The sequence below is a fragment of the Argentina silus genome, assembly GCF_951799395.1.
Source record: "Argentina silus genome assembly, chromosome: 21".
NCBI classification, from domain to species: domain Eukaryota; kingdom Metazoa; phylum Chordata; class Actinopteri; order Argentiniformes; family Argentinidae; genus Argentina; species Argentina silus.
The window spans coordinates 7,408,231-7,434,774 of NC_139675.1; the positions used below are offsets into that span (position 1 = coordinate 7,408,231).

Consider the following 26,544-nt stretch of genomic DNA (forward strand, 5'->3'; position numbering starts at 1 on the left):
GTTTCTACGGTGACCCAACGACAGAACGCTCTGGAGACCCTCGACCAGCTCCGCCATGATCTCACAGGCCCGCCGCTCACACACATCTGGAACACACACACACACACACACACACACACACACACACGATTGGACTCAATATTGACTAGACATATTTTATATCACCAAAGTGGATCCATTCATCTGCAATGGTAATACAATAGTGATTAAAAAGCAAAGTGTGTTGGACAAGGAGAGACGGTATGGTACAGTACGGTGTGTGTGTGTGTGTGTGTGTGTGTGTGTGTTGGGAGGGTACTCACTGTGAGTGAGAGAACAGTCCACCTGATCTGAGTCAGAGTCTCTCCCTGCGTCTGTCCTCTTCCTCTCTGGATGCAGTAGCTGGTCTCCAGGACCCACCGCCACTGTGGGTCACACACACACACACACGTATAAACACACACACACGTATAAACACACACATGCATAAACACACATGCACACACACACAGCCGTACCTGCAGTGATGAGGAGCCTGAGACAGTGGATGAGGGAGCAGGTGTGTGTGGTGTACTCTGCAGAGGCCAGCCGGTTCCACACACAGGGCTGCTGCAGGGCCAGACACAGACAGGACAGAGACCACTGGAGGTCCACACTGAGGGGCAGGGAGTCCTGGAGCAGCCTCCACACCACCAACTTTAGGGGGGGGGGGGGGGGGAGAGGGGGGGAGAAGAGAGAAGGAGAGAGAAAGAGAGAGAGAATACAATATTCAAAAAAAGCACCAAAAGTCTGTTCTTTAACAGGAACCAGTGGCCAGGCAGGTGAAGGAGGTCACCAGGTGATGCTGTTAGGGGTTAGAGGTTAAAGGTCAAGGTGTGTGTGTGTGTGTGTGTGTGTCCTACCTCAGTGGCCAGGCAGGTGAAGGAGGTGACCAGGTGTTCCTTGTCAGAGGGGATGTGCAGAGAGGAGGGCAGCTGAGACACACAGAGCAGGTACTGAGACAAGGCTCTGCAGAGGGACAGCACCCTGGGGTAGAACCCTGCCTCACCTAGGACACAGAGACAGACATTACACACACACACACACACACAGTAATATACACACATACATACAGTAATATACACACATACATACAGTAATATACACACACAAACAAACACACAAACTACTAACCATAGACGTCAGCCAGTTTGTCCCAATAGGGCGCAGGCTCAGAGGGGGGCAGGAAGGACTGGTGAGGGACAGGAAGTAGCTGTGTGACCCCGCTCATCTGCTCTAGGGTCACCTGCAGGGCTGTCTCCAATAGCAACGACCCCTGACCCCTGGTCAGCCGCTGTACCCCCATACTGAGGCAGGGGCAGAGGAGACTCAGATTGAACTCCTGACAGAGAGAGAGAGAGAGAGAGAGACAGAGGGATGAGTGTGTGTGTGTGTGTGTGTGTGTGTGTATAGTGTGGGATAGTGTGAGAGTGTGTGTGAGTATGAGAGTGTGTGGGTGTGTGAGTGTAAGAGTGTGTGTGATAGTGTGATCATGTGATAGTGTGTGTTACCTTGCAGCTCATGATCTCTGAGAGGTCAGAGGGAGGTAGTTTGGTGAGGAGTTCCGTCGTTTCCACAAGGGAGCCGTCACCACGGAGACAACACTGAGACTTCACCAGAGCCACGTACCAGTCCTGAAATACACACACACACAACAATTAGAAACACGCACATGCACACGCACACGCACACGCACACACACACACACACACACACACACACACACACACACACACACACACAACCTTGTCAGCATTAACCAGCTCCGGGGCAGGGGGTGGTTCTCCGTCCAGAGGGTGTGATGTCACGGGAGGGGCGGGACTGCTGGTTTCCTCGGCAACCGTGGCTCTGAACCTGTCCAGCAGGGAGTAGAACCTCTGGTGCCTGGAGAGGGAGGGACAGGATATGACATCACTAACTGCTCATGTGTGGCTCAGTTGGTAGAGCAACGGCACTGGCGACGCTAAGGTCGTGGGCTCGATTCCCGCTGGGACCATATATGCTAAAATGCACTCACTGCAATGTGAGTCACTTAAGACAAGAGCATCAGCTAAATGGAATATATTATTATTATTATTATTATGATCTTGTAATCCTCACAGATAACAACAGTTGGTGAATTATGGTCAAAGTACTGTAGACCCTCCTTCACACTACAGAGCTGAGCTGAGCTGAGCTGTTCTGGCCTGGTGACACATCCACCATAGCTGCTGAAACAGTGCTGGTGAGGACAATGTGAAAGGAGCATTTCTGAACCAGCACAGTTCAGGTCGGCCCTGTAGTGTGTAACGTCCCTCGTAGTAGTAGTAGCAGTAGTAGTAGTAGTAGTAGTAGTAGTAGAAGTAGTAGTAGTAGTAGTAGTAATAGTAATAGTAGTAGTAGTAGTAGTAGTAGTAGTAGTAGTAGTAATAGTAATAGTAGTAGTAGTAGTAGTAGTAGTAGTAGTAGTAGTAGTAGTAGTAGTAGTAATAGTAATAGTAATAGTAGTAGTAGTAGTAGTAGTAGTAGTAGTAGTAGTAGTAGTAGTAGTAGTAATAGTAATAGTAGTAGTAGTAGTAATAGTAATAGTAGTAGTAGTAGTAGTAATAGTAATAGTAGTAGTAGTAGTAGTAGTAGTAGTAGTATTGCACACTGACACTAATTTATTTATTGCTTATTTACTTTACTTTACTTATTGCACTTACACTATTGTCACTTTTTATTACTTATTATTGAATTGTTGTTGCTGTTGTTGAGCGTGAAGCAAGATCACAAAACATTTAACTTTGTTTATTATAATTGTATGCGATATAAGTGACAAATAAAATGTGATTAGATTTGGTTTGATTTGATCTGTTACCTTTGAGCTAGTCCACTCGTCTGGAGGTACTCCTGGATCCTGTCCAGCTCCTCCACTGGCAGCTGAGCTATACTGTTCTATAGAGGGACACAACCGTCAGTCACTGTGAACACACACCCACACTCACAAAGAAACAAACAAATATTTTCAAAAAGAACACCCCCCCCCCCACTAAAATATCTTCCAAAAGAACACACACACACATATTTTCAAAAATAACACACATACACTCCCCACCCCACACACACACCCCCACCCCCACACTCCCCACCCACCCCCCACCCCCCCCCCCCCCCCACACACCTGCAGAGTCTCAGCCAGCAGCATCTCCACCCTGCGGCAGGCCAGAGTGTCGACCATGCGGGCCAGCACCCTGAAGGGCGTGTTGAGCAGCTTGTCTACGTAGAGCATCAGCAGAGACCCAGACTGGCTCAGGTGGATCCCCTCCAGACACTGCAGCGTCTTCTTCAACATGGTGGGCTATAGGGGGGGAGGGGGGGGGGGGGGTGTCAAAAAGGGAATAAGTTGCCCATATGAGGTGAGAACATGTCAGAGAAGATAAGCAAGACAGATAAATGGACAGAGGGATGGACAGATAGATGGATGGTGGGATAGATAGAGTGAGAGATGGAAGGTGGGATAGAATGATAGATGGATGGTGGGATAGATAGAGTGAGAGATGGATGGAGGGATAGAATGATAGATAGATAGAGTGATAGATGGATGGAGGGATAGATAGATAGATAGAGTGAGAGATGGATGGAGGGATAGATAGATAGATAGATAGAGTGATAGATGGATGGAGGGATAGATAGATAGAGTGATAGATGGATGGAGGGATAGATAGATAGAGTGATAGATGGATGGAGGGATAGATAGATAGAGTGATAGATGAGTGTTTATTCTCACAATAGTGAGTTTGTCTATAGGCGCTGGCACCTGAGTTGGAGTGATAGAATGATGGAGTGGTAGAATGATAGAGTGGTAGAATGATAGAGTGGTAGAATGATAGAGTGGTAGAATGATAGAGTGGTAGAATGATGGAGTGGTAGAATGATAGAGTGGTAGAATGATAGAGTGGTAGAATGATGGAGTGGTAGAATGATAGAGTGGTAGAATGATAGAGTGGTAGAATGATAGAGTGGTAGAATGATGGAGTGATAGAATGATAGAGTGGTAGAATGATGGAGTGGTAGAATGATAGAGTGGTAGAATGATAGAGTGGTAGAATGATAGAGTGGTAGAATGATAGAGTGGTAGAATGATAGAGTGGTAGAATGATAGAGTGGTAGAATGATGGAGTGATAGAATGATAGAGTGGTAGAATGATGGAGTGGTAGAATGATAGAGTGGTAGAATGATAGAGTGGTAGAATGATAGAGTGGTAGAATGATAGAGTGGTAGAATGATAGAGTGATAGAATGATAGAGTGGTAGAATGATGGAGTGGTAGAATGATAGAGTGGTAGAATGATAGAGTGGTAGAATGATAGAGTGGTAGAATGATGGAGTGATAGAATGATGGAGTGATAGAATGATGGAGTGATAGAATGATGGAGTGATAGAATGATGGAGTGATAGAATGATGGAGTGAGAGTAATAGAGTGATAGAATGATAGAGTGGTAGAAAGATGGAGTGATAGAATGATAGAATGGTAGTTACCGTAGTGAGGTTGTCACAGCGTGACTGGATAGCCTGTATGAACAGGCCGCTGGCGGCAGAGTTGCGGTGGACGGCGCTGATGAAGTCCTGCACCGGAGGCTCATGGGATAGGTTGATGAGGTCACGCACGTGGTTGACGATCAACCAGGTCAGGTGCTCAGAGTCGTGCAGGTTCTGACACTGAGGAAGGAAGAAGAAAGGGATTGTGGGTAAGAACGAACCCCATCTCGAGGCGTATATGGTCACATGAAGAGTTAAACTACAAGGTGGTGTTAGAATTGTAAAATTCTATACAGGAATTTAAAGCTTGATTTTCAACCTCTATACATCAATGGTTGATGATGTCTACTGTCCAGATCAGTGACTGTATCCAGAGAGCTCAGTAGCTGTTATAAATGCATCATAAGGTGTCAGACTCACCATGAAGCCAAGTAGAGGTTATAATGCATCCTAAGGTGTCAGACTCACCACGTAGTCACAGAAGAGGATGAGTGCGCCCCTGCGTACAATCTCCCTGTTGCACATGGCCAGACGACACTCTGGCTTCTCCTCCTCCCCCCCCTCGCCCTCCCCTAAGGAATGGGGGTTCAGCAGCTTGGTGCTGGACAGACTGTGTGTCCTGGGGAGTTTAAGTTTGTGATGATTATTCAATATGTGTGTGTGTGTGTGTGTGTGTGTGGTGTGGGATAGTGTGTGTGTGTGTGTGTGTACCTGGGTGTCTGGTGTACTTCGGACCACCAGGAGTAGTTGGTGTAGTGGATGATGAGGAGGACTTGGCACCAGAGCAGCACCAGAGAGGGGTGGGTGGTGATGAGACACTGGACCATGGCGTTGAGACCCTCCAGGGGGTAGAAGCTGCCCGCCTCACTGCCCCCTCCCGGGACCCCCGGACCACCCTCACCCTTCAGGAGCCGGGTGGCTGCCGCTGTGATCCTACGGAACATTCCTGGGATAGGGGGAGGAAAGGAGGGAAGGTGAGGAGGAAGGAGAGAGAGAGGGTTGGAACATTTAACACTCCAGCCTCCACAGGCACCCATGGCCATCATGTGACACTTTATAATAAAACAATTCTGCTGTTGTGAAACCAATATCCTTTGTGTGTGCGTGTGCGTGTGTGTGTGTGTGTGTGTGTGTGTGTGTGTGTGTGTGTGTGTGTGTGTCCTCACCACTCTTGAAGATGTGGATGAGACACATGAGCAGTGTGCCTAGCTGTTGGCAGTAGAAGGTGTGCTGCTGCTCCGTCATGTCAACCTTCACCTGTCTGGACGAGATGTCCTCCAACAACACCCCCACCAACTGGAGAAGAAACCTGGGGGGGGGGGGGTATGGTAGGGAGAGAGAGATAGGGGAGGGAGGAAGAGAAGGGGGGGAGGGAGGAGAGGAGGAAGGAAGCGAGAGAGAGAGATGTCAGTTAGAACAAGTAACTTACTGTACCTCCTGGTTGAATGACAGTTCCATTCAACCCCTCTTTAGAAAAACACAACCTACTTCTATGAGACTGACTTTCACCTAACACCTAACCATGCTAACGCGACAGGCAGGGTTCGAACCCGGGTCTCCCCTATGGAAGACCTCCCATTAGGCCAAGGGGACATCCTCAAGTTCTGATTGCAAAACTTTACAAGAGACTTTCTCAGTCAGGTAGGGCTACCCCACCATGCTAAGAGCATGACTCTAAACCACCTCCGCTACGCTAACCCCCAGGCTAACCGAGCGCCCAGCCTCACCTGGCGAAGGTCTCCTCTGGCAGGCACCTCGGAGCCTCGCCGTTGGCCTCCTGGCTGGCTGGGGCAGCCGTGGGAGGGGTGGGGCTGGGCAAGGGGCTGTGGGGGTGGTGGAGGCGGCGGATGGCGGGGCAGGAGAGGAGGTGGGGGGAGAGGGAGAGCTCGTGGACGCGGGAGAGGACGATGTCCTCGGTGGACTGGGAGATGAGGACCCTGAGGACGGCCAGGATACCCGACACCCACAGCTGGACCGTACCAACTGACGCCTGGGGGGAGCAGGGGGAGATGGTTAACATATGTTTCATACTGGTTTTTTTTTGTGTCTGTGTGTCTGTGGGGGGAGTGTGTGGTGTTTGTGTGTACATTGATGCATTTGTGTGTACGTTATTGCATATGTGTGTGTACTTTAATGCATGGGTGTGTGTGTGTGTGTGTGTCTCACCATGGTGGCAGGGGTAGTGAACATGCTCTTCAGCAGCATGTCTACGGGTCTTAGGGAGGAGGGAGCCACCGTCTCAAACAGAGTGTTCAACACACCCAGCGCCTCAGGAGAGTCCAGGTGCATCTGAGAGAGACACAACACACAGGCTTACTGAGAGAACACACACACACACACACACACACTTACTGAGAGAACACACACACACACACACACACTTACTGAGAGAACACACACACACACTTACTGAGAGAACACACACACACGCTTACTGAGAGAACCCCCCCACACACACACGAAACACATGCTTACTGAGAGAACACACACACACACACACACACACACACACACACACACACACGCAGGTACCTGCTGTTTGCCGATCATGGGCAGGATGATGTCAGCGATCTGGCGGGAGAGTCTCTTCCACTTGTCCTCGTTCTCCTTGTGGCACTGCTGCAGGACCAGGATAAACATCTCCAACACCTACCAGGGTCAGGGGTCAAAGGTCACACAGAGACGACAACAACAGGATGACCATCCATCACACCTGGGTCCAAATAGTAGTATTTGTAATCATTTTTGATTGAGACTCTGCACCTTGACCGTTCATTGACCACCCTCTGACCACAAACTAACCACACTCTGACCGTGAATGTGTGAACCACTGCAAGAGCGTACCTGGTGGTATTGTATGAGTCGTAGCAGCATAGAGACCACCACCTCCTTCTGAGTGTCCAGCTCCTTCCCAGCGTCGGCCTTGTTGGAGCCCCTCAACACAAACAGGTCATGGACTATAGGCTGCAGGGCTGGGATGGCTACAGAGAGGACACACACAGACACAGACACAGACACAGACACAGACACAGACACAGACACAGACACAGACACAGACACAGAGGAAGAGACATGGTCAAATATGTGTGTGTGTGTACGCGTGTGGTGTGTATTGTTCATGTGTGTACTGTATATGAGGTGTGTGCATGTGTGCGTGCTCCCACCGTGTGTGACAGCCTTGCGGCCGCTGGCCATGATGCCGTCACAGAGCTGGATGATCTTGGGGATGCTGATGATCTGTTTGGAGTGGTAGCGCTCGTAGGACAGCAGCACCAGGAAGAAGAAGATGTTGGGCACGATGGCCTCAGAATCTCTGTGGACACGTCATAGAATCACAGAATTAGAAGGAATAGAACGACTGTACATTCTACACATTGTAAACATAAGGGGTATCAAACTGAATAGCGGAATTCATTGTATTGCATCTGTGTATAAATGTAAACTTTAATGTATATCAATAAAGGATGCTCTGGTATCAGTGAAATGTAAACCAGGCCAATCAGGAGACAACGTCTTACCTGAACTGGCCCACCTCAATGTACTCAAACTGCTTCAGGACAAAGCCTATAAACACCTGAGAAAGAGAGAGAGAGAGAGAGCAGGTTACACATCCAGCAGTCTGCATCTCTCACATGGTGGGACTGGTGTGTGTGTGTGTGTGTGTGTGTGTGTGTGTGTCTGACCTGGTCTGAGTCCAGCAGACAGTAGTTAACTCGTAGTTGTACTAGCTGGGCCAGCAGGTCTAGGACTTGTCTCTGCAGGGCCACAGAGGTGCTGGTGGTGTACTGCTTCAAGGCCTTGATCACCAGGGGCTCAAACAGACGGATGTGGTTGTGGATGGCATTCTGGAGAGGGCACACACACACACACACACACACACACAGGAGCATAAACACACATGCAGGCACAGACAGACAGACAGACAGACAGACAGAAAGACAGATGCACAGTTTCAATGTTTATATTGAAAAAACGGGGGCTGGGGGGGGAAACAGATGTGATTGTGTCCATTTTAATGTTTATGCATGCTAATTAAAACAGGACAAACTAGAATAGACACATCATCAATGTCTGGTCCTATACATGACTGATTGACTGTAATACCAGACATGTGTGTGTGTGTGTGTGTGTGTGTGTGTGTGTGTGTGTGTGTGTGTACAGACACAGTACCTTGTCTCCTCTCTGACGCGTCACGTTGGTGATGCTGGATCTCAGCTGGTTGGACACTTTCTGCATCACATCAAACCACCTGTAGGGGGAGACACAGGACATTTAGAGTGAGTGTGTGTGTGTGTGTGTGTGTACGTACATGGTAAAGTGTGTTTGCATATGTGTGTAGTGTGTTATTACACTTATCTGTATGTATGTGAATGCATGCAAGAGCGTGTGTGTGTGTGTGTCAATACCCACCCGGATGCGTCAGACTCGTGTTCGGCCTGCACCATGTTCCTGAGGGAGGCGTCGGCCAGGGCCTGGGTGAAGTGTGTGTAGGGAGCCATGAAGCAGTAGTGGTAGAGGCCGGGCCGCAGGCTGGAGGAGCCCAGGCGGAGGGCCTTGCCCTGGGACCGGCTAGGACCGCCCTGGGACCCCTCATACTGGGACGCCAGGTTGGTGCCAAACAGGGTCTTCAACAGCTAGACACACAAACACAGGCGGCCACAGACGCATGTATAGTTTCACTCTATATTCACTGCAATACATTAATATCCTCCAATACACACAGTAAGACACAGTTATATATATATGTAGGGAACCATCGCACAGGAGACCCGATACCTCTACAGGCCCTATCGGCAGGAACCACTCACTCTGTGTGGAGTCACAGGCTACAGCACACTGCTCAGTACTGTCACCATAGAGGACTGACACACACACCTCAGTACTGTCACCATAGAGGACTGACACACACACACACACACACACACACACACACACACACACACACACACACACACACACACACACACACACACACACACACACACACACACACACACACACACCTCAGTACTGTCACCATAGAGGACTGACTATACACGCACAGACAGACACACACATAGTGCTCACCTGTTGGACACACACGGTGGCCATCATTGGCTCTCTGGAGAAGCAGGCCTTCAGGTAGGCCAGGATCTCCTCCACACACTGATGGAAAACACAACATGGATCAATCCACAACAATAACCACTGTATCTACGGGACCAAGATGATGAGGATAAGTGAGTGTTTGAGTGTGTCTGTGTGAATCAGCGATCCTCACTCCTGGTCCTGGAGAGCTGCAAAAGTCTACACCCCCTTCCCTTTACTGCGTCCTATGGAGTGAGCCCTTCAGTGACGTTTTGATGACATCTCTGTGAGTGAACCCTACCTGAGGGAAGGGGCTTGAGTGAGGGACAGTGTTCTCTGTTTCATACCTGTCTGCGTGTTGAATGAACTGCAATGAATTGAGGGATAGCCTTCATGCCGAAGGGATGTTTTTTGTTGACTTGGTGAAAGGGATATTTGGAGGGGGTAGACTTCCCCCTTCCCTTGCCTAAAACGAAATGGAATCGCCCTGATGTTCGCTGCCATCTTACATCTGGGCAAAACGGGGATCCCCCCTCGAGTGAAGGGAAGGGAACGCACTGAAGCAAACATTTATTTCTGAATGGAAAGGAGTCTGGGCTTCTGTCCCAGCTCAGCACTGAAACACCTGACTCAGCTAATCCAGGACCAGGATTGAGCATCACTGTTATAAATGATGTATCAATGTATCAAGATGTTCACTGTGCATTACCTTGCCGTTGTCATGGAGAGTGTCTCTATGAATGCTAATACAGGTGTTACAACATGTTTATAGACATGTGTAGGGGTGTTATTACCTTGCCGATGTCGTGCAGTGTCGCCAGCTCCAGTAGCTGAGAGAGGACGTCTAGTGTTGAACGCAGGAAACCTCCAAACTTCTCATTGGTGCTGTGGAGGTCCAGCGTTACCTAGGAAACAGGAACAACAACAAACACACAGGTCAACAACAACAACAACAAACGGTGACACAAGCAATCTTAGATTTGAGGTGTGTGTGTGTGTGTGTGTGTGTGTGTGTGTGTGTGTGTTCACCTTGTAGTTGGCGTGTGTGGCTTTGAGGACGTCGTAGAGTTTGAGGTAGGGAGGCAGATGGTAGAAGCTGCCTAGTGTTGTGGACTTGTTGACGGTGGTGGACCCCGTGCTGTCCGCTGGCCTGCCTGCTCACAAACAGACAGAAGGACCCCTGAAGGTTAGTGCTTGTGTGTGCCTGTTCATGTGTACAGTATCTGAGTTCACAACAGTTGTTCACGTTTATCTGTTTCTGAATCTGTATGTGTGTGTGTATTTGTTTCTGTGTGTGTGTGTATATTTGTTTCTGTGTGTGTGTGTGTGTGTGTGTGTGTCTGTGTGTATATGTGTATGTTTGCCTGTGTGTGTTTGCGTGTGTGTGTGTGTGTGTGTACCTGTGTGTGTGCCTGTGTGTGTACCTGTGTTGGCGTCGTTGCCCTTCTTGGGGCTCATAGGAGCCGTGCTGGGCTCGGCCGTCTCCTTGTCCTTGCCCTTCCTGCGTATGGGGCTGAGGGAGGGCGTGTTGGCCAGGGAGGGCAGGCTCGCCTACAGGGGACAAACAAGCTAGGTCAAATTCATCTTTATTATCCTGGAATACACTACCATACACTACCATACACTACCATACACTACCATACACTACCATACACTCCGTTTCTCTTACGGTCTACGGGCCACGGGCCTCCGCTGGTGTATCTACCATACCGTTTACCGGTTCAGTACGATCTGGTCTGACTGAATCGTTCAATGTGAGAGAGGTCACACCGAGGGTGTGGATCACTAGCCGATTGGCTGCGGCAGCGAATGAGGACGTACAGTCCGCTTCACGCCTATCCAGGCCGCCACTTCCACCTGACCAATAAGAGGCGCGGAAGGAGATGGTTGTACCTTGACGGCGGGGCCGGGGGGCGTGTCGTCCAGGACGTGGGCGCAGATGTTGAGGATCTTCAGGAGGTGAGAGAAGAGCTGCTCCACCAGCGCCACCAGGGGGCGCTCTCCCAGCGCCGCCCAGGCCTCCTCCACCTTCACGGGGGGGGCTCCTCCTCCGCCGCTGCCGCTCTCCTCCTCCCCCGCCCACGGGCTACGCATGCACTTGGGGGCCGCCGCTGGAGGGTTGAAGGTTGGCGGTTGTTTTAGTGTTGTGTGAACGTTGGAAATGAAGGTTGTGTTCATGTTGTGTGAAAGTAGGAAAATGATGGCTGCAGGTGTGAGTTCCTGCGAGCAGGTTTTCTGTTGTGTTCATGTTACGTCGAGGTTGTGATGAGGTCAGACATGCGTCTACAGGTGTGTAGTGTACCTGCTGTTGATAAGGTTATGTCGAGGTTGTTTCAACGTCAGAGAGACGTCTACGCGTGTGTCCGTACCTGCGAGCAGGTTCCCGGCCAGCAGCAGAGCGTCCTGATGAGCTGACAGATCCAGAGGGAACCAGGCCGAGGAGAGGAGGGACAGCACCATGTTAGCCATGCCCACCGTCAGACTCCGCCTGCCCTCCTCCGACGAGCCTCCACCACCAGGGGTCAGGCTACAAGGAACACATTCCATCATCCATCAATCAATCAATCAAATTACACATATAACATATTACATAGTGTACATACAGATAATGTACATAGATAATACTGCAGCGCTAAATGTGGATGTGAAGCTGTTATGTGTGTGTGTGTGTGTGTGTGTACCTGGGGGCCCTCCCTCGGCTGCGGTGGAGGCTGGAGCGGGAGGGGTGGCTGATGGAGGAGCTGACGTAGCCGCAGTGCCAGCCCGTGCTCCAGCTGCATGCTGGGAAGGTGGTGGTCAGGAGGCACAGTGCCTCGCAGCAGCCAAACTAAGGAAACACACACACACACACACACACACACACACACACACACACACACACACACACACACACACAGTGACAACATGTACTCTCAAATAACTTTCACGAAGCATCAGTGGACAGTGGTGGCTCGTTAACTGTGACTAAACATTTTCAAAATATAGACTTCTTCATTGCGAACATACAATAATCAGGTGGCTGTGTGTGTGTGTGTGTGTGTGTGTGTGTGTGTGTGTGTGTGTGTGTGTACTCACAGTCAGTGCTCTGGAGGTAGAGGAGGTGAGAGCGTGGGAGACAGCAGTGATGACTCTGGACAGGTTGTTCTCCACGGTGACATCTGACACACTCTGAGACAGACTGTAGCCCCGGTATGTCCTGACAGACAACACATTATATAAGACTGTGTGTGTGTGTGTGTGTGTGTATGAGAGATTGTGTTTGTGTGTGGGTGGGTGTGTGTGGTGTGTGTATGTGTATACGTTTTGAGAGAAAGATACATAGGACTGTGTGTGTGTGTATGTGAGTATGCATGTATAGGTGTGTGTGTGTGTGTGTGTGTGTGTGTGTGTGTGTGTGTTACCTGGTGATGGTGCTGACAGTGAACTGGGAGGCTGGTTGAGTCTCGTGCATTAGCAGCTGCAGATAGACACTGCTCTGGTCCCTGGCTAGGGCCACCACTGGGTCTGCCTGGCCCTGGTCACACTCATAGAACAGCCTGGACACCAGTCTGGAGGGGGGGGGGATGAAAAGCAAGGTATTAGGTTGATTTACAAAGGACACACACTCACTCACGCAGGCACATACACTCAGACGTACATACAGGCAGACAAATGTGTACACACACACACACACACACGTGTACCTGCTGAGTGTGGAAGCAGCGACGTGTCTCACTCGAGGGTCATCGTCCCCCAGCAGGTGGATGACAACGTTACTCAACACCCTCTCCTGTAGTCTCAGACACTAGGGGAGAGACGGGGGGGAGAGAGGGGGGGAGAGAGACGGGGGGGGAGGGGTTAACAGATCATAGAGGGAGGGAGATCGTACACTGTGACTAAATCTACTTGCTTGGTTCCCAGTGTCATTCTAGCATGGATTGTAATGAGGTTTATTGAGGATGATGATGGTGATGTTGTATTGAGGATGATGAAGGTGAGTTTGTATTGAGGATGATGGTGATGTTGCATTGAGGATGATGAAGGTGATGTTGTATTGAGGATGATGGTGATGTTGCATTGAGGATGATGAAGGTGATGTTGTATTGAGGATGATGGTGAGTTTGTATTGAGGATGATGGTGACATTGCATTGAGGATGATGGTGACATTGCATTGAGGATGATGGTGAGGTTGTATTGAGGATGACAATGGTGAGGTTGTATTGAGGATGATGAAGGTGATGTTGTATTGAGGATGATGGTGAGAGTAGAGCAGGTTCTCACCCCAGTGTAGTGATGCTCTCCTCTGTGTAAAGTCTCTGTCTTCCTCTCCAGGAAGTTCACTAACCTGTGGACATCAAGTCACGTGCTTATCAACACTATTGAGGAGTTGATGGGAAACTCTGAAACTCTAAAACTTCTAATTTCACACACAACGTACACACACACACACACACACACAATCTAATTTCAAATAAGTCTACAGTAAACATATGATGCAGCGCTCCTCCTGTGAATTGGCAGAAATGATTCAAATGTTTGTACTGTGGACAAAAAGTCAAGTTAACTGAAAATTGGATGGGCGGAGCTTAGAGGTCCTCATGCTCATGAGGAGGCAGCAAATATGTACCAAGTAATCACAGAATCTCAAATATTTCATCTCTGGAAATAAAATCCTAAAACACAGAACACATAGATTCTTTGGGATCGTCGTGGGACAGATTCTGCAATTCTGCAATTCTTACCGAAAGTCCATCTCGGCCAGTGTCTCAAGGAGCTCCGTCCTCACCAGCCAATAGGAGCAGTCCCTGAGGGTCAGGAGGTCAACCAGCAGCTGCAGGCCCAGCTCACTCAGAGTACTGCTGCACAGGGTCATGATGCAGTGCTGCAACACACACACACACACACACACACATATTAATAAACATACAAACCGAACACATACGCAAAGGTGCACAAGGGATACACACACACACATATTAATAAACATACAACTCCCCCCCCCCCCCCCTACACACACACACACACACACTCTTACCCTGACTGCAGAACAGGCCATTTTACAGGTGACTGAGGACTCATCCTTTAGAGTCCTCTGGAGCAAAGGCACAAAATCCACCAGGGAGAGAGAGTTACCTAGAGAGGAGAGAGGGATGAGAGGAGGAGGGAGGACAGGAGAGGAGAGGAGATACGAGTGATGAGGAAAAAAAGGGAGAGGAAAGCAGAGGACAGAGGAGAAGAGGAGAGAGAAGAATGGAGAGAAGAAAGAGATGATCAACATCAAAACACTGCTTCACTACCTGCAAGTTACTTCACACACATACACACACACACCTGTAGCACTGTGTACACTGGCCAGCCAGGTGTGTATGTTGAAGCGTGTCTTGGTGAGCGAGGCCTGTATGATGGCTCCAGACAGGATGGCGATGGCTCCTCTGATCTGAGGGTCCCCGTGAGTCACCAGCCCCAGAACATCACTGATATACTGCTGCTCTGTAGAGGGAGGGGAGAGGGTGAGGGGTAAGGGTGTGTGTGTGTGTGTGTGTGTGTGTGTGTGGGTGGGGGGGGGGGGGTCCTCACCCTCCTTGGGCATGCCGTCCAGCGGCTCCAGGTAGAGGGAGTTGAAGAAGGCTTCAGGATGCAGCGCTGCAGCTGCTCCAATGCAGCTGACCGCCAGTGCCTTCACACTGACACGCACCTCCTTGTCAGGGACCAGACCTACACACACACACACACAATGTACACACATACAGTTAGGGCCACCACTTCACAATCAGACACACAATAAAGTCCTCCTCTCTCCCGCCCAACACACACACACACACACACCATTCTTCTGTCCAGTCAGCAGGAACGAGGCAGCGAGCAGCCGTACGCAGTGGACCAGTGGCTCCGCCCCTTGGTCTGTGTAGTGGCCAATCGCACCCTTTATCCTTGACGGCTGGGATGACAGACAACCATGTTAGCCAATAAAAAACAAGACAATGTCATCATCATCATCAACACGACCACCTCTCTTAATTGACTAATTGTGTGTGTGTGTGTGTTTGTGCATACATATGTATGTGTTCAAGTGTGTCCCCGTCCGTCCGTGTGTGTTTGTATATGTGTGTGTGTGTGTGTGTACCCTGTTGTCAGGCTCAGGGTCCAGAGGTTCATCCTTGGGTATGAAGCGGTCCACGCTGCTGTCAGAGCCCTGTCTGTTGTGACCTCTGCCCTCCAGGAGGTGGGGCTTACTCAGGGCTGCGGGATGTACAGGGTTAGTTAGTGGTTGGTCAGGATGTACAGGGTTAGTTAGTGGTTGGTCAGGATGTACAGGGTTAGTTAGTGGTTGGTCAGGATGTATAGGTCAGGGGTAAGGGTGCAGCGTACCCAGTGCAGACTGGGAGAAGGGTTCTGTGTGTTCCCCGTGGGAGGAAGGTGCTGCTCCCTCCTCTTCCTCATCCTGCAGCGTTCCAATCTGCATCCCTGAGTACTGGCTCTCACTGCCGTCCAGGACCTGGAGCACACACACGGACACGGACACACAGACACACACGGACACACACGGACACACACGGACACACACACACGGAAACACACAAGCAGGAACACAAAGGTCAGCAGGCAAGGACGTATACAACTGAAACAAATACCTTACTCAAACATCAGAGCAACCACATGCAATAGACCAGGGGAGGCTGGTGGAGGTAGGAATCGGAGGACAGGCTCATTGTAATGCATGGGACGGAATGAGGAATGGTATCAAACGTGTGTTGTTTGAGCCCGTCCTCTGGTTTCTACCTCCACTAACTAATACACACGCGCACACGCGCACACACACACACACACACACACACACACACACACACACACACACACACACACACACACACACACACACACACACACACACACACACTCTGGGGGGACAGTGTAAGGTCCCTGTCGATATGGACCTGGGTTTAGTTCCCCTGCAACAGACAGGTAGGAGACCATGCTCTGGGTTAACAAGTAAACACACACACCATAATCCCACAAACCAGCAGAGGAGTGGTCATCCCAGGGGAGGCTGGTGGAGGTAGAAATCAGAGGACGGGCTCATTGTAACGCATGGAACGGAGTGAGGAATGGTATCAAACACACAAGTGTTGAGCCTGTCCTCTGATTTCTACCTCCACCAGCCTCCCCTGAGTCTAGTATCCATGCATCCATTGTTCTCCTTTCAACTCTTTTGCTGCTGAACAAATGAGTGGTTTTGGAGGCTGGGGGGGGGGGCGGTAAAAGAAAGGGGTGCATTCCAATTGTCTAAAGTTGCTCTCCTTTTCTCCTTCCATTCATCTGTGCTGCACATTTGGGGACAGGCGGAAGTAAACACACGTCTGTTTGGAGGAGACGAGGGAAGACAAGACAAGGAGAGGAAGCAGCTTCTGACCATTGGGACGCACCCCTCAGAGATCTTGGAGGATCTCGAAAAACAATCACTGGATCCGGTAAAATCATTGATCCAGTAAAATCATTGATCCAGTAAAATCATTGACTCCAGATTGCCACGGGAAACGAGAGGGGCGGAGTCACAACGGGGCGGGGCTGCGGGGGAATGACGTGCACGGGCCGATTCGAGGGGGCAGACGGACGAACGAACGAGAGAGAAAGCAAGAAAGAAAAGGGGCGGGACTCGGCAGGCAGACCCCCCCCCCCACCATCTGACATCTGACATCATCATCCAATCAGCTGACCTTGTCACTACCGCTAGAGGAGGAAGCTGCAGAGCAGGAGGAAGAGGAGGAGGAGGAGGAAGCAGAAGAGGAGGAAGAGGAAGAGGAGGAGCCAATGGAGGAGTCGCTGTCTGAGGCGTCGGGCCCCTCGGTGGAGGTCGGGGAGGGCGGCGACGGCTCGATCACCCGCGGCAACGGTGAACGCGGCTGCGACGGAGGGGGTGAGGGGATGTAGGGGGTGGGGCAGACCATAGAATTAGAATTAGTAGAAGGGACACTCCCATTTAAAGTAACGTTCTGTGTTGGGTACCAGGTTTGGGGTTAATCCCTTGCAATTCAGTCAATTCAGGAAGTAAACTATGCCTTTCTATGAGGAAAATGTTTAATTGGAATTGGAATTTCTGTTCATTTCCTGAATTGGAATGGAATTGACCCCAACTTTGGGTACACTCCTGGTAAAAGTTCCCCCTAAGTAACCTTAATTCTATGGGGTTCAGTGGAGGCTGGTGAAGGTAGAAATCAGAAGACGGGCTCTTTGTAATGCATGGAACGGAATGGTGTAATGGCATGCATTACAATGAGCCTGTCCTCTGATTTCTACCTCCACCAGCCTCTCCTGATGGGGTTTAGCACCCAAAGAATCGATGGGCTGAGACTGAGGGACTTTGAGGTCCATTCTACTCACTCTATTTCTATGGGGTGCATCACCCAAACATCCATGGACTGAAGGACTGTAATCCGTTCTCATAGTTGGGGCCACAGTCTTCTCCCCCTTTGGATTAAACTACTGCAAACTATTGTAATTCACTGTACCTCTGGGATCCAAGATACACATTCTCTCCAACAAACACATCTAATGATGAAATGTATCCGCTGTCTCTTTTCCTTGTCTTTCAAAAAAACACACACACACATACACACACACTTACAAGCTCTGCGACGTCGGAGGGCGTGACAGCAGAGTCTGGTCCCTCTGTGGTGGTCTGGGAGGAGTCGCTGGGGGGCATAGAGCGGTCGTTCGTACCCAGCGAGTCCAGGGGCCCGTCTGGGTTTTCAGGAGTGGCGTAGTCGGCCGTTTCCGGGGTGACGTTCGCCCCGCCACTGGAACTGCGACTCAGCATGTCCTCTTCGTTGTCATTGGGCGATTCGGGAGTCTCCGCCCCTTCACCCGACCCGGAAGCTCCGCCCCCTCCTTGTTCCGAAGAGGCGCTGAGGTCCACGGAGTCGCCGGGCTGCAGGGCATGCTGGGAGGAACGCGGCTGCTCGGTAATGATGTCGACCTGGGTGGAGCCGTCGGCGCCGACCACTGAGGCTGTGGGGAGGAGGGACACACACACACACACACACACACACACATACATTTACCCACCTTTTATGAAAATTAGCGCATTTTGACATGAGCATATATGTTTTGTTTTTTCTCTGGTGTCCAGCTTTTACACACAACTTTGTTTTTCTCCTTTATTATATATGGGCATTACAAAAGACGCTTTGGAGTTACTTTGAGGACATGTTCATGTCATTTCATATCTCTTTAAATACTTACTCACTGTCATTGAAACACAGTCAGAGATTAAGTGTGAAGCTGGTCCTTCCTCAGGGACGAAAGAAAGAGGTCTCACCTGTGAAGGCTCCCGCTGGGACCTCTGCCCTCTCGGGGTCGTCCTCAAGCCCCTCCTCCTCCCCTGACAGCAGCTTTCCTAGGAGAGGGATCGAAGGTCAAAGGGTCAGGGGTCATCAAAAAGTTGTGCCTCCGGAACTATATTGCACTATATTGAGTTAAAGCTGTGTTTTCTTAATTTCATTTTCTCATCATAATTTGTTTTTGTTACACTACTTTTGTAAAGCATATTTGGGTCTTAAAAAAGCGCTATATACATTTATGTATTATCATTATTATTAGAATATGGTGTCAATTGAGAACCAAACCAACTTATAATTATATAAACTGAAATGCTTTTGGCTCAATATGAGGGGTGCTCCTGTACACACGTGTTTGATACCATTCCTCATTCCATTCCTTGCATTACAATGAGCCCGTCCTCTGATTTCTACCTCCACCAGCCTCCTCCTAATATACACACACACACCTCATGACCAGACATAGGGACACTGTTCAGGGGGGGTTAGGGGTCCGGCGCAGTTCACAATGACAGGAGAGAACAGAAAAAGAAAGAGGGGGGTTGGGAGAGGAAGAGTGATTGAGCAAGCAAGAAAGAAAGGAAGTAAATCACCTTTTTGTTTCCTGAGGAGGAGTGGACTGCAGGAAGACCCTCCCCCAGCTGCAGGCGACAGGAAACAGGAAATAGAAAAAGGGAAGTGAAGAAGGGGAAAAGCAGAAAAGCCCCGCAGACCCATGGGAAATACCCACAATCCCGCACACCAGAGGAATAGGAAATAGGTTAGCAAGAGAGACAACCAGTTGACAGGGTAGTCACAGTCTGAGAGACAACCAGTTGACAGGGTAGTCACAGTCTGAGAGACAACCAGTTGACAGGGTAGTCACAGTCTGAGAGACAACCAGTTGACAGGGTAGTCACAGTCTGAGAGACAACCAGTTGACAGGGTAGTCACAGTCTGAGAGACAACCAGTTGACAGGGTAGTCACAGTCTGAGAGACAACCAGTTGACAGGGTAGTCACAGTCTGAATAGAAGCAAGAGGATGAGATACAGCAACAGGAGAGGAGGTTACCCCGTAGCCCTATGTGAAGCTATCACTGGGAATTGCATGGCATCTCACGATACAATATTATCACAAATATTATACATAGGCTGCCATTCAATACATATTGCGATTCTAAGTATTTTGATTCGACATAGCCCAAAAGGTTATCATTTGATGACGGGAAACAGTTGAATCATGTGTAGAAGATGTTTATGTTTGTCTTCTTCTTAAGTTGTCTTCTGAAGGGGGGGTGGAGGTGGGCTAATAAGAAGGGGAAAAAAAAGGGGAGGAGGGGAGGGAGGGAGGGAGGGATGAGGTGGTATTTACCGATGAGCTCCACGATGCTTCCGGAGCGGGCGCGGCTCTCCATGTCCTGACGGAACACACTGGCGTGGCGGACGCTGCCCGCCGTTATGAGCATGTGCAAAAGCTCTGGGGGCGGAGTCCGGAACATCTGCTGTAGGAGCTCCAGAGAGGCAGTGACCACGTTGTGATCACGGTGCTGCGTGTAGTGGAGGGTCAGCTCGTAGACCTGACACACACATACACACACATACATTAAAGCAGATACACACATGCACGCACGCGCACACACACACACACACACATATTAAAGGAGACACACACGCACGCACGTATTAAAGCAGACACAAACACACACACACACACACACACACACACACAACCCCCAACCCAGGTGTGTTTGGTACCTGCAGCAGCTGCTCAGGGGTGGGTTGGACATCGGCCTCCTTCCTCATGACCCCGAAGCTGCCTTTGAGGCTGGTGGTCTGCAGGCTGGTCTGCTGCTGCAGCAGAGGCATCAGGTAGCGAAGGGTTAACAGGACCCCCAAAATCAGGTGGCTGGGGTGCTCCTCGTCTACGGGCATCACCAGACCTGGGGGAGGGAGAGGGAGTGGGGAGGGAGGGGAAGGAGGGAGGGAGGGGAGGGGTGTGTACAGAGTGCAGCATGGAAGAGTGAGTAATAAAGACATATGGAGGCAGAGGAACGTGTGTGTGTGTGTGTGTGTGTGTGTGTGTGTGTCGTACCCAGCAGCACATTGAGCAGCCAGGTGTAGAAGTAGCTGGTCCGGCGGGAGTGCTGACACACACTGACGGCGGAGCTGGCTGCAGTCCGCCGGATGGTGGGAGAGCTGGACTTGAGGTTGGCCACAAACGACTTCAACAACACCTGCACACAGACTCCAGTCACTACACACTCCTACACTCTACTGGTCTCATTTCACTCTGTCATTTACAATGTCTGTGAACTGAAAATTAAAATGAATAAAGAAATTATACAACAACAAAAAAAAAAAAAAAAGGGGGAAGTAAAGAGACAATCTATCATTCTGGTTACACTTAATCCAACAGACCGCCATTGACTAGACATTAGTAATTACATAGTAATACATGTGTAATAAGAGTTACATTTATTGAGTACATGTTGTAAATAGCTGAGTAAGGACAGTCTTTCCGCAGCGCCGAAGGGATAAATAAGAACACTCCTTTTCTTCAAAGTTTCTAGATGTATTTGTTATTTCCTGTTCTGGGCCACAGTTCATTGAAGGAAGTGCTCCCTCCAGTGGTTTAAATATAATATAATAATAATATATATAATATATATAATATGGTTCTAACTCTTTGGGTGTGTGTGTACCTTGATCTCTCCGTCGTTGGCAAAGTTCCCGAGGGCGGCCATGATCTTGGGGATGGCAGCAGCTAGGGTCTCCTGCACCGTCTCCTCCTGGCGCTTGGTGATCCTCGTCAGACAGGGCAACAAGTTCACAAGGTAGGGTCTGGGAGGGGGGAGAGAAGGAGGGAGAAAAGGAGGGGGGGGTGGAGGGAAAGAAGGAGGGAAAGAGAGGGAAAGATAGAGAAGGAAGGAAAGAGGGCCACACACAGTTCAGATACATCATATCACCTTCTTTTACCAGGGGAACGATACCCACCTTTAAAGAAACATGTGTAGTAGGTATGGAGTGTACAGGAGTGGCTTACTACTTACTTACTCTGGTGTGTCATACCTGCCGTGTGTGTGTGTGTGTGTGTGTGTGTGTGTGTGCGTGCGTGTGATCATACCTGCATTTCTGTGGCCTGACAAGGTGGGCAAGCTCTGCAAACCTCCAGAGGGCTGCCCTCAGGCTCCGAGAGGCACCGTTCTACAGGGGAGACACCTTCATCATCATCTTCATCTTCATCATCATCATCAACCCCATCATTGGAGTGACAATAATCATCCCAATTTTGGTCATCATCATTGCACGCATTAACATCTCCTCTCTGTACCAGAGTTTAGCTTAGCGGCTTGCCTGCCACCACATGCACATGCCAGAGAGCAGGGTTTGATTTCCGGTCTCGCCCTGTCTGTCTATCTCCCTCTACCACTCCCACTGTTTGTAAAATCTGTCCATAAAATACAAAATATATGTATATTGTTTTACATTAATAAAAAAACTAAATCCTCATTCTTCATGCCATGATAATGAGGAGAAGCGAGCCTCTTAGATACTGCAGCAGTGGTGAATAGTCCTGTCAATAGTCCTGTCAACAGTCCATAGTCCTGTCAAGAGTCAATAGTCCTGTCAACAGTCCATAGTCCTGTCAATAGTCCTGTACCTTTTTAATCTCTTTGTACAGCTCCAGCTGCAATCTAGGCAGGTTTGAGTCCATCAATGCCTAGGGGGAGAGAGACAAGAGACGTTTACTCATCAAAACCTAAACATACACAAACGAAGGAAGGTCTTGTCTTCACATCTTTGTCTTAGAGCACTAGTTGCCAAATTGGGGGTCGGGACCCCATGTGAGGTCACCTGATTTCCCCTGAATTCAAATACATTTGTATTTCGTGTAAAGAAAAACAATGTCTGTGTATTGCACCTACAGCCGATATTGCAGTGTTTTGGGGTTTGAATCCAACCAAAGAGAGCATCTTTTAGGGGATTAGAATACTAATAATTATTGATGTCAGTTTGGGGTCGTGAGACAACAGAATGGTTTGGGAACCTTGGGGGGGAGGAGGATGAAGGAATAGGGGGAGGTTAGTGGGGTCCTTACTTTGATGATTTTGTTCAGGCACTCGTCGGCCACCATCCTGACGTCTGATTCGCGGTCGTCGCTGCACAGCAGGAACATCTCCATGGCGATGCCCAAGAGCTTCTGGAACTCCGGAGACGTTCTGATCCCAGAACCATAGGAGCAGAGAGACAGGGACAAGAGTCATTACACACACACACACACACACACACACACACACACACACACACACACACACACACACTATGGGCCGACAAACACACATGTATTCAAGTGTTTGATTTGTGTTGTTTATCGCTGTCTGAAAATCTGTGTTAGTATGTGTTGTATTGTTTTTTAAATGAAATGTATTAAGAGACAATAATAACACTGCAACCACTAAGCCAATAGAGCCAATAAGCGAATATAAACATGGTTCAAACACACACAGAGACAGAGACACACAAATCTGATTAACTAAGTAGGCCTAATCTGGGATGTCCTATATTGTGTGTGTGTGTGTGTGTGTGTGTGTGTGTGTGTGTGTGTGTGTGTGTGTGTGTGTGTTGTAGCGAGGGAGGAATTAACACAATTATTACTCAGTCAGGATAAAGACCCTCAGCCTCTGTTTGTGTGTGTGTGTGTGTGTGTGTGTGTGTGTTTCCAGATGAGTGATGTTATACCTCAGAGACTGAGCCACGATATTCTCGCATATCGTCAGGCAGTGGGTGACCCGATCTTTCTTAGTGGTGGCCAGTTCCTTCTTCCTAAGGGGGGGGAAGACAAAAATAGTTGTCATATGACAACACTGATTATTGCTCTGAGCATTAGGCTAAGCCATGTTTGCATGATGAACCTTTCCATACTTTGTACCCATTTCATATCCAGCTTTCATCCCAAACAAATGTGTTATTGTGGACATGTTCCATTCCCTCTGGGGTGTTCTCTTACATAACAAACACCACTGAGGCAGGGTAGATGCTAAGTGGGATCCTTGGGACGACCCTACCCTTAACCACAACCCTTACCTAACCTTAACCGTTTTAAATCTCAACCTCCCCCTCCTCCAGTCCACTACTGGATTTAATCGATAGGTAAATCCTAAAGCTAAGAACATTGTTGACCTAATCCTAGCAGAAAAGGTGGGTGAAGCCTAATCACCAAAAATAGGTGTGTCAACTGCTTTTACTACTGTAGTATATAATGCTGCGCACTGATACTTATTGATAACTGGTTACAGCGTAATGACACTTTGATGAATTGAGTAGTTCTTGGTTTAGCGAGTCCCGTTGTAAATTTATGATGCTCTTGAAATAAATATTATCATATTTATTATATTGTATTTAAAGTCAAGTCTTCAACTTGTCCGTTATACCACAATATCAGAAAGTCCTCCAGTCACAAGAAAGTATAACAATGTCAGAAGATGGTCCAGATCGTCACTTTGCCGAGTTCAAGCCGAAGTTGTTTTAGCTATAAAGATAGCAGCTAACGGCTAGCGGGTAAGAGAACTAACGGAATTATCCAAGGCTGGAGAGCGGGAGCCAGACGAGCCGCCAACGAGTGAGACCGCGAACGTGACAGAACGCAGCAAGACGTCAGATCAGCAACCTTGGCTAGAGCATGGATCAATTAAAGTTACCACCACCGCTAGTGCTGACAGGCAATTTGGGAGAAAACTGGAGAAGATGGAAACATCTTCAGATCAAATTCCAGATATATTTGAGGGCAAGCGGCGCAGATGGTAAGGAACAACATTTGAAAGTAGGCATTCTGTTGCACGGGCTAGGAGAGGACGCTCTCGAAGTATATCATACTGAATGTATAATATTGAATGTGTGGACGGAGAAACAGTCGAGGAAATTCTTGAAGCTTTTGAAGAGTATTGTTTGTCTAAAGAATATTTGAAAAGCATCAGTTAACAACTGAATCTGCTACAATAGACACATATGTGACAGAGCGAAGCCTGTGAGTTTGACAGATCAGAGTGACATGATCGGAGTCAAGATTGTGTTCAGCATAAATGACCAGCGCCTTAAAGAGAGACTCAAACTTGAGAAAGCCTAAGACATCTGCAGAGCTGCAGAGACAGCCAAAACACAGATTCAAGCAATGCACGCAGCTGGTCAGGACCAAGTTGTTCATGCAGTATACAGGAAAAAAATAAATAACGCAGGACTGCAGCACTGGAAAACAGGACATAAACAGACATTTTAACAGAGGGAGAAAACGTTACTGCACATGCACCTGTCGTTGATATCTCATTGACAACGAGATGGGATCAAGGAGGTTTCAGCTCATTCTTATAGACAGCAATAAAACTCAGTCAGTGTAGAGCAGTAAATAACGATCGACACCTATGTTGCTAACTTGACACTAAGTCTAAAGACAAGTCATTTGCTGGCAAGCAAAGATTAGCTAGTTGATAATGATGTTCAACCAAATTGCCTAGCCTAACGTTACATGGCCTTGTTATGACAGCTCTCTCGAGGTGCGACGATGACAGCTGCGTACCGCTAGCACAATAGCAATAACCTGGAAAGCTGGCTATCCTTGCTAGCTCACTACTCATCCACCGCGTCACTCGTAGCGCTAGTAGCGGTTTTGCCAAATCAAAGCATATCAAAACAGCACTTACTGTTTTTGGGCTAGCTCCTCGGCTGTCGGTGGTCCCTGCTGTTGCTGGAATGACTTGAGGGACTCAAAGGCCTTCATGAGCTTCTCCATGGTGGCCATTTTAACAGTAGCAGTAGCTAGCTTAGCTGGCTAATATTTACAATTTATAGCTATCTAGCTAGCTAGCCCTGTCTGAAGACTGGGGACAAAACAGCCAACGCAAGGAGAAGCGAGCGGTGCGTAGCGCGACGAGCGTGTTGTTGACACTGCTCGCGACAACTACTACCGCCTCTCCGTCTTCACTTTTAACGCCAGATAGCTCTTCTGTTTTCACAATATTGTCAGTAAATGAATGGGACGTTGTCTGGTGTACCATCCAACGCTATAAGCCATCTTTGATGTACCCGACGTTCTCACAAGGAAGTGGGAACGGTGACAGCTTTGGAGTGGGGGAGGACGCTACATCAGTAGCCATTCAGAGGCAGATTGTCCTCTGATTGACAGTGGAAAGAACGAATAAAAAATGCGGCTAAATTGTTGGTGTGCGGAGGATGGCTTTTTTGTTATTGACCATCACGTGTGCTGAAGTCCTGCGCGATATTCGATTATATCAGATCGGTATATCATCTGCCCCGTGCCTTACCGCTCCGTTTACCATTTGCAATGCCGATGGCGAAGAGAGTTGAATCAGGAGAGATGGTTGTAAACATGGCGATGATTTAACCAAGCACAATTTCGTTCCAGGTGAAGAATCTTGGCAGAATCATGTGATTTGAGCGCGTGTCTAGGGGGATGAGGTAGTGCGTATAAAAATATTGGAAAAACACTAGCCTGCAGTCGCTCTCACACACACGATATATTTAAAACCTTCCCATTAAAGAAAATATTAACTGATTAAGTAGGTATGCTATTTCTATAGACAAAGTTAATTTATATATTAGGTGTAAATCAAGTTGAATATTTATTTCCTGTCAACAAAACATGTAATAC

General features: G+C 48.8%; 1 protein-coding gene across 2 annotated transcripts in view; it reads right to left on the minus strand.

The window, feature by feature from the left end:
• htt (huntingtin) overlaps window positions 1–25,945 on the minus strand; it is a 39,601-nt gene extending 13,656 nt beyond the window's left edge. For both annotated transcript variants that reach the window (XM_083693213.1, XM_083693212.1), the window contains exons 1-51: window positions 25,577–25,945; window positions 23,622–23,705; window positions 22,981–23,101; window positions 22,543–22,602; window positions 22,006–22,085; window positions 21,584–21,722; window positions 20,974–21,115; window positions 20,637–20,821; window positions 20,254–20,458; window positions 18,883–18,960; window positions 18,190–18,572; window positions 15,936–16,062; window positions 15,691–15,806; window positions 15,393–15,504; window positions 15,144–15,281; window positions 14,898–15,056; window positions 14,602–14,699; window positions 14,309–14,448; window positions 13,848–13,911; window positions 13,270–13,370; window positions 12,988–13,134; window positions 12,662–12,782; window positions 12,268–12,413; window positions 11,956–12,113; window positions 11,480–11,697; window positions 11,011–11,137; window positions 10,616–10,740; window positions 10,381–10,491; window positions 9,587–9,664; window positions 8,930–9,153; window positions 8,690–8,768; window positions 8,203–8,364; window positions 8,038–8,093; window positions 7,684–7,832; window positions 7,364–7,500; window positions 7,052–7,168; window positions 6,686–6,808; window positions 6,247–6,509; window positions 5,686–5,828; window positions 5,231–5,465; window positions 4,988–5,138; window positions 4,520–4,699; window positions 3,161–3,337; window positions 2,858–2,934; window positions 1,764–1,902; window positions 1,530–1,652; window positions 1,153–1,360; window positions 882–1,027; window positions 498–675; window positions 303–404; window positions 1–86 (exon numbers count right to left, since the gene is read on the minus strand). The exon at window positions 1–86 is cut by the window's left edge and continues 99 nt beyond it. In XM_083693213.1, coding sequence (XP_083549339.1) covers window positions 1–86; window positions 303–404; window positions 498–675; window positions 882–1,027; window positions 1,153–1,360; window positions 1,530–1,652; window positions 1,764–1,902; window positions 2,858–2,934; window positions 3,161–3,337; window positions 4,520–4,699; window positions 4,988–5,138; window positions 5,231–5,465; window positions 5,686–5,828; window positions 6,247–6,509; window positions 6,686–6,808; window positions 7,052–7,168; window positions 7,364–7,500; window positions 7,684–7,832; window positions 8,038–8,093; window positions 8,203–8,364; window positions 8,690–8,768; window positions 8,930–9,153; window positions 9,587–9,664; window positions 10,381–10,491; window positions 10,616–10,740; window positions 11,011–11,137; window positions 11,480–11,697; window positions 11,956–12,113; window positions 12,268–12,413; window positions 12,662–12,782; window positions 12,988–13,134; window positions 13,270–13,370; window positions 13,848–13,911; window positions 14,309–14,448; window positions 14,602–14,699; window positions 14,898–15,056; window positions 15,144–15,281; window positions 15,393–15,504; window positions 15,691–15,806; window positions 15,936–16,062; window positions 18,190–18,572; window positions 18,883–18,960; window positions 20,254–20,458; window positions 20,637–20,821; window positions 20,974–21,115; window positions 21,584–21,722; window positions 22,006–22,085; window positions 22,543–22,602; window positions 22,981–23,101; window positions 23,622–23,705; window positions 25,577–25,674 — 7,116 coding nt within the window. In that variant the 5' untranslated portion in view covers window positions 25,675–25,945. The remainder of the gene's footprint in view (window positions 87–302; window positions 405–497; window positions 676–881; window positions 1,028–1,152; window positions 1,361–1,529; window positions 1,653–1,763; window positions 1,903–2,857; window positions 2,935–3,160; window positions 3,338–4,519; window positions 4,700–4,987; window positions 5,139–5,230; window positions 5,466–5,685; window positions 5,829–6,246; window positions 6,510–6,685; window positions 6,809–7,051; window positions 7,169–7,363; window positions 7,501–7,683; window positions 7,833–8,037; window positions 8,094–8,202; window positions 8,365–8,689; window positions 8,769–8,929; window positions 9,154–9,586; window positions 9,665–10,380; window positions 10,492–10,615; window positions 10,741–11,010; window positions 11,138–11,479; window positions 11,698–11,955; window positions 12,114–12,267; window positions 12,414–12,661; window positions 12,783–12,987; window positions 13,135–13,269; window positions 13,371–13,847; window positions 13,912–14,308; window positions 14,449–14,601; window positions 14,700–14,897; window positions 15,057–15,143; window positions 15,282–15,392; window positions 15,505–15,690; window positions 15,807–15,935; window positions 16,063–18,189; window positions 18,573–18,882; window positions 18,961–20,253; window positions 20,459–20,636; window positions 20,822–20,973; window positions 21,116–21,583; window positions 21,723–22,005; window positions 22,086–22,542; window positions 22,603–22,980; window positions 23,102–23,621; window positions 23,706–25,576) is intronic.
• Window positions 25,946–26,544: the final 599 nt, after the last annotated feature.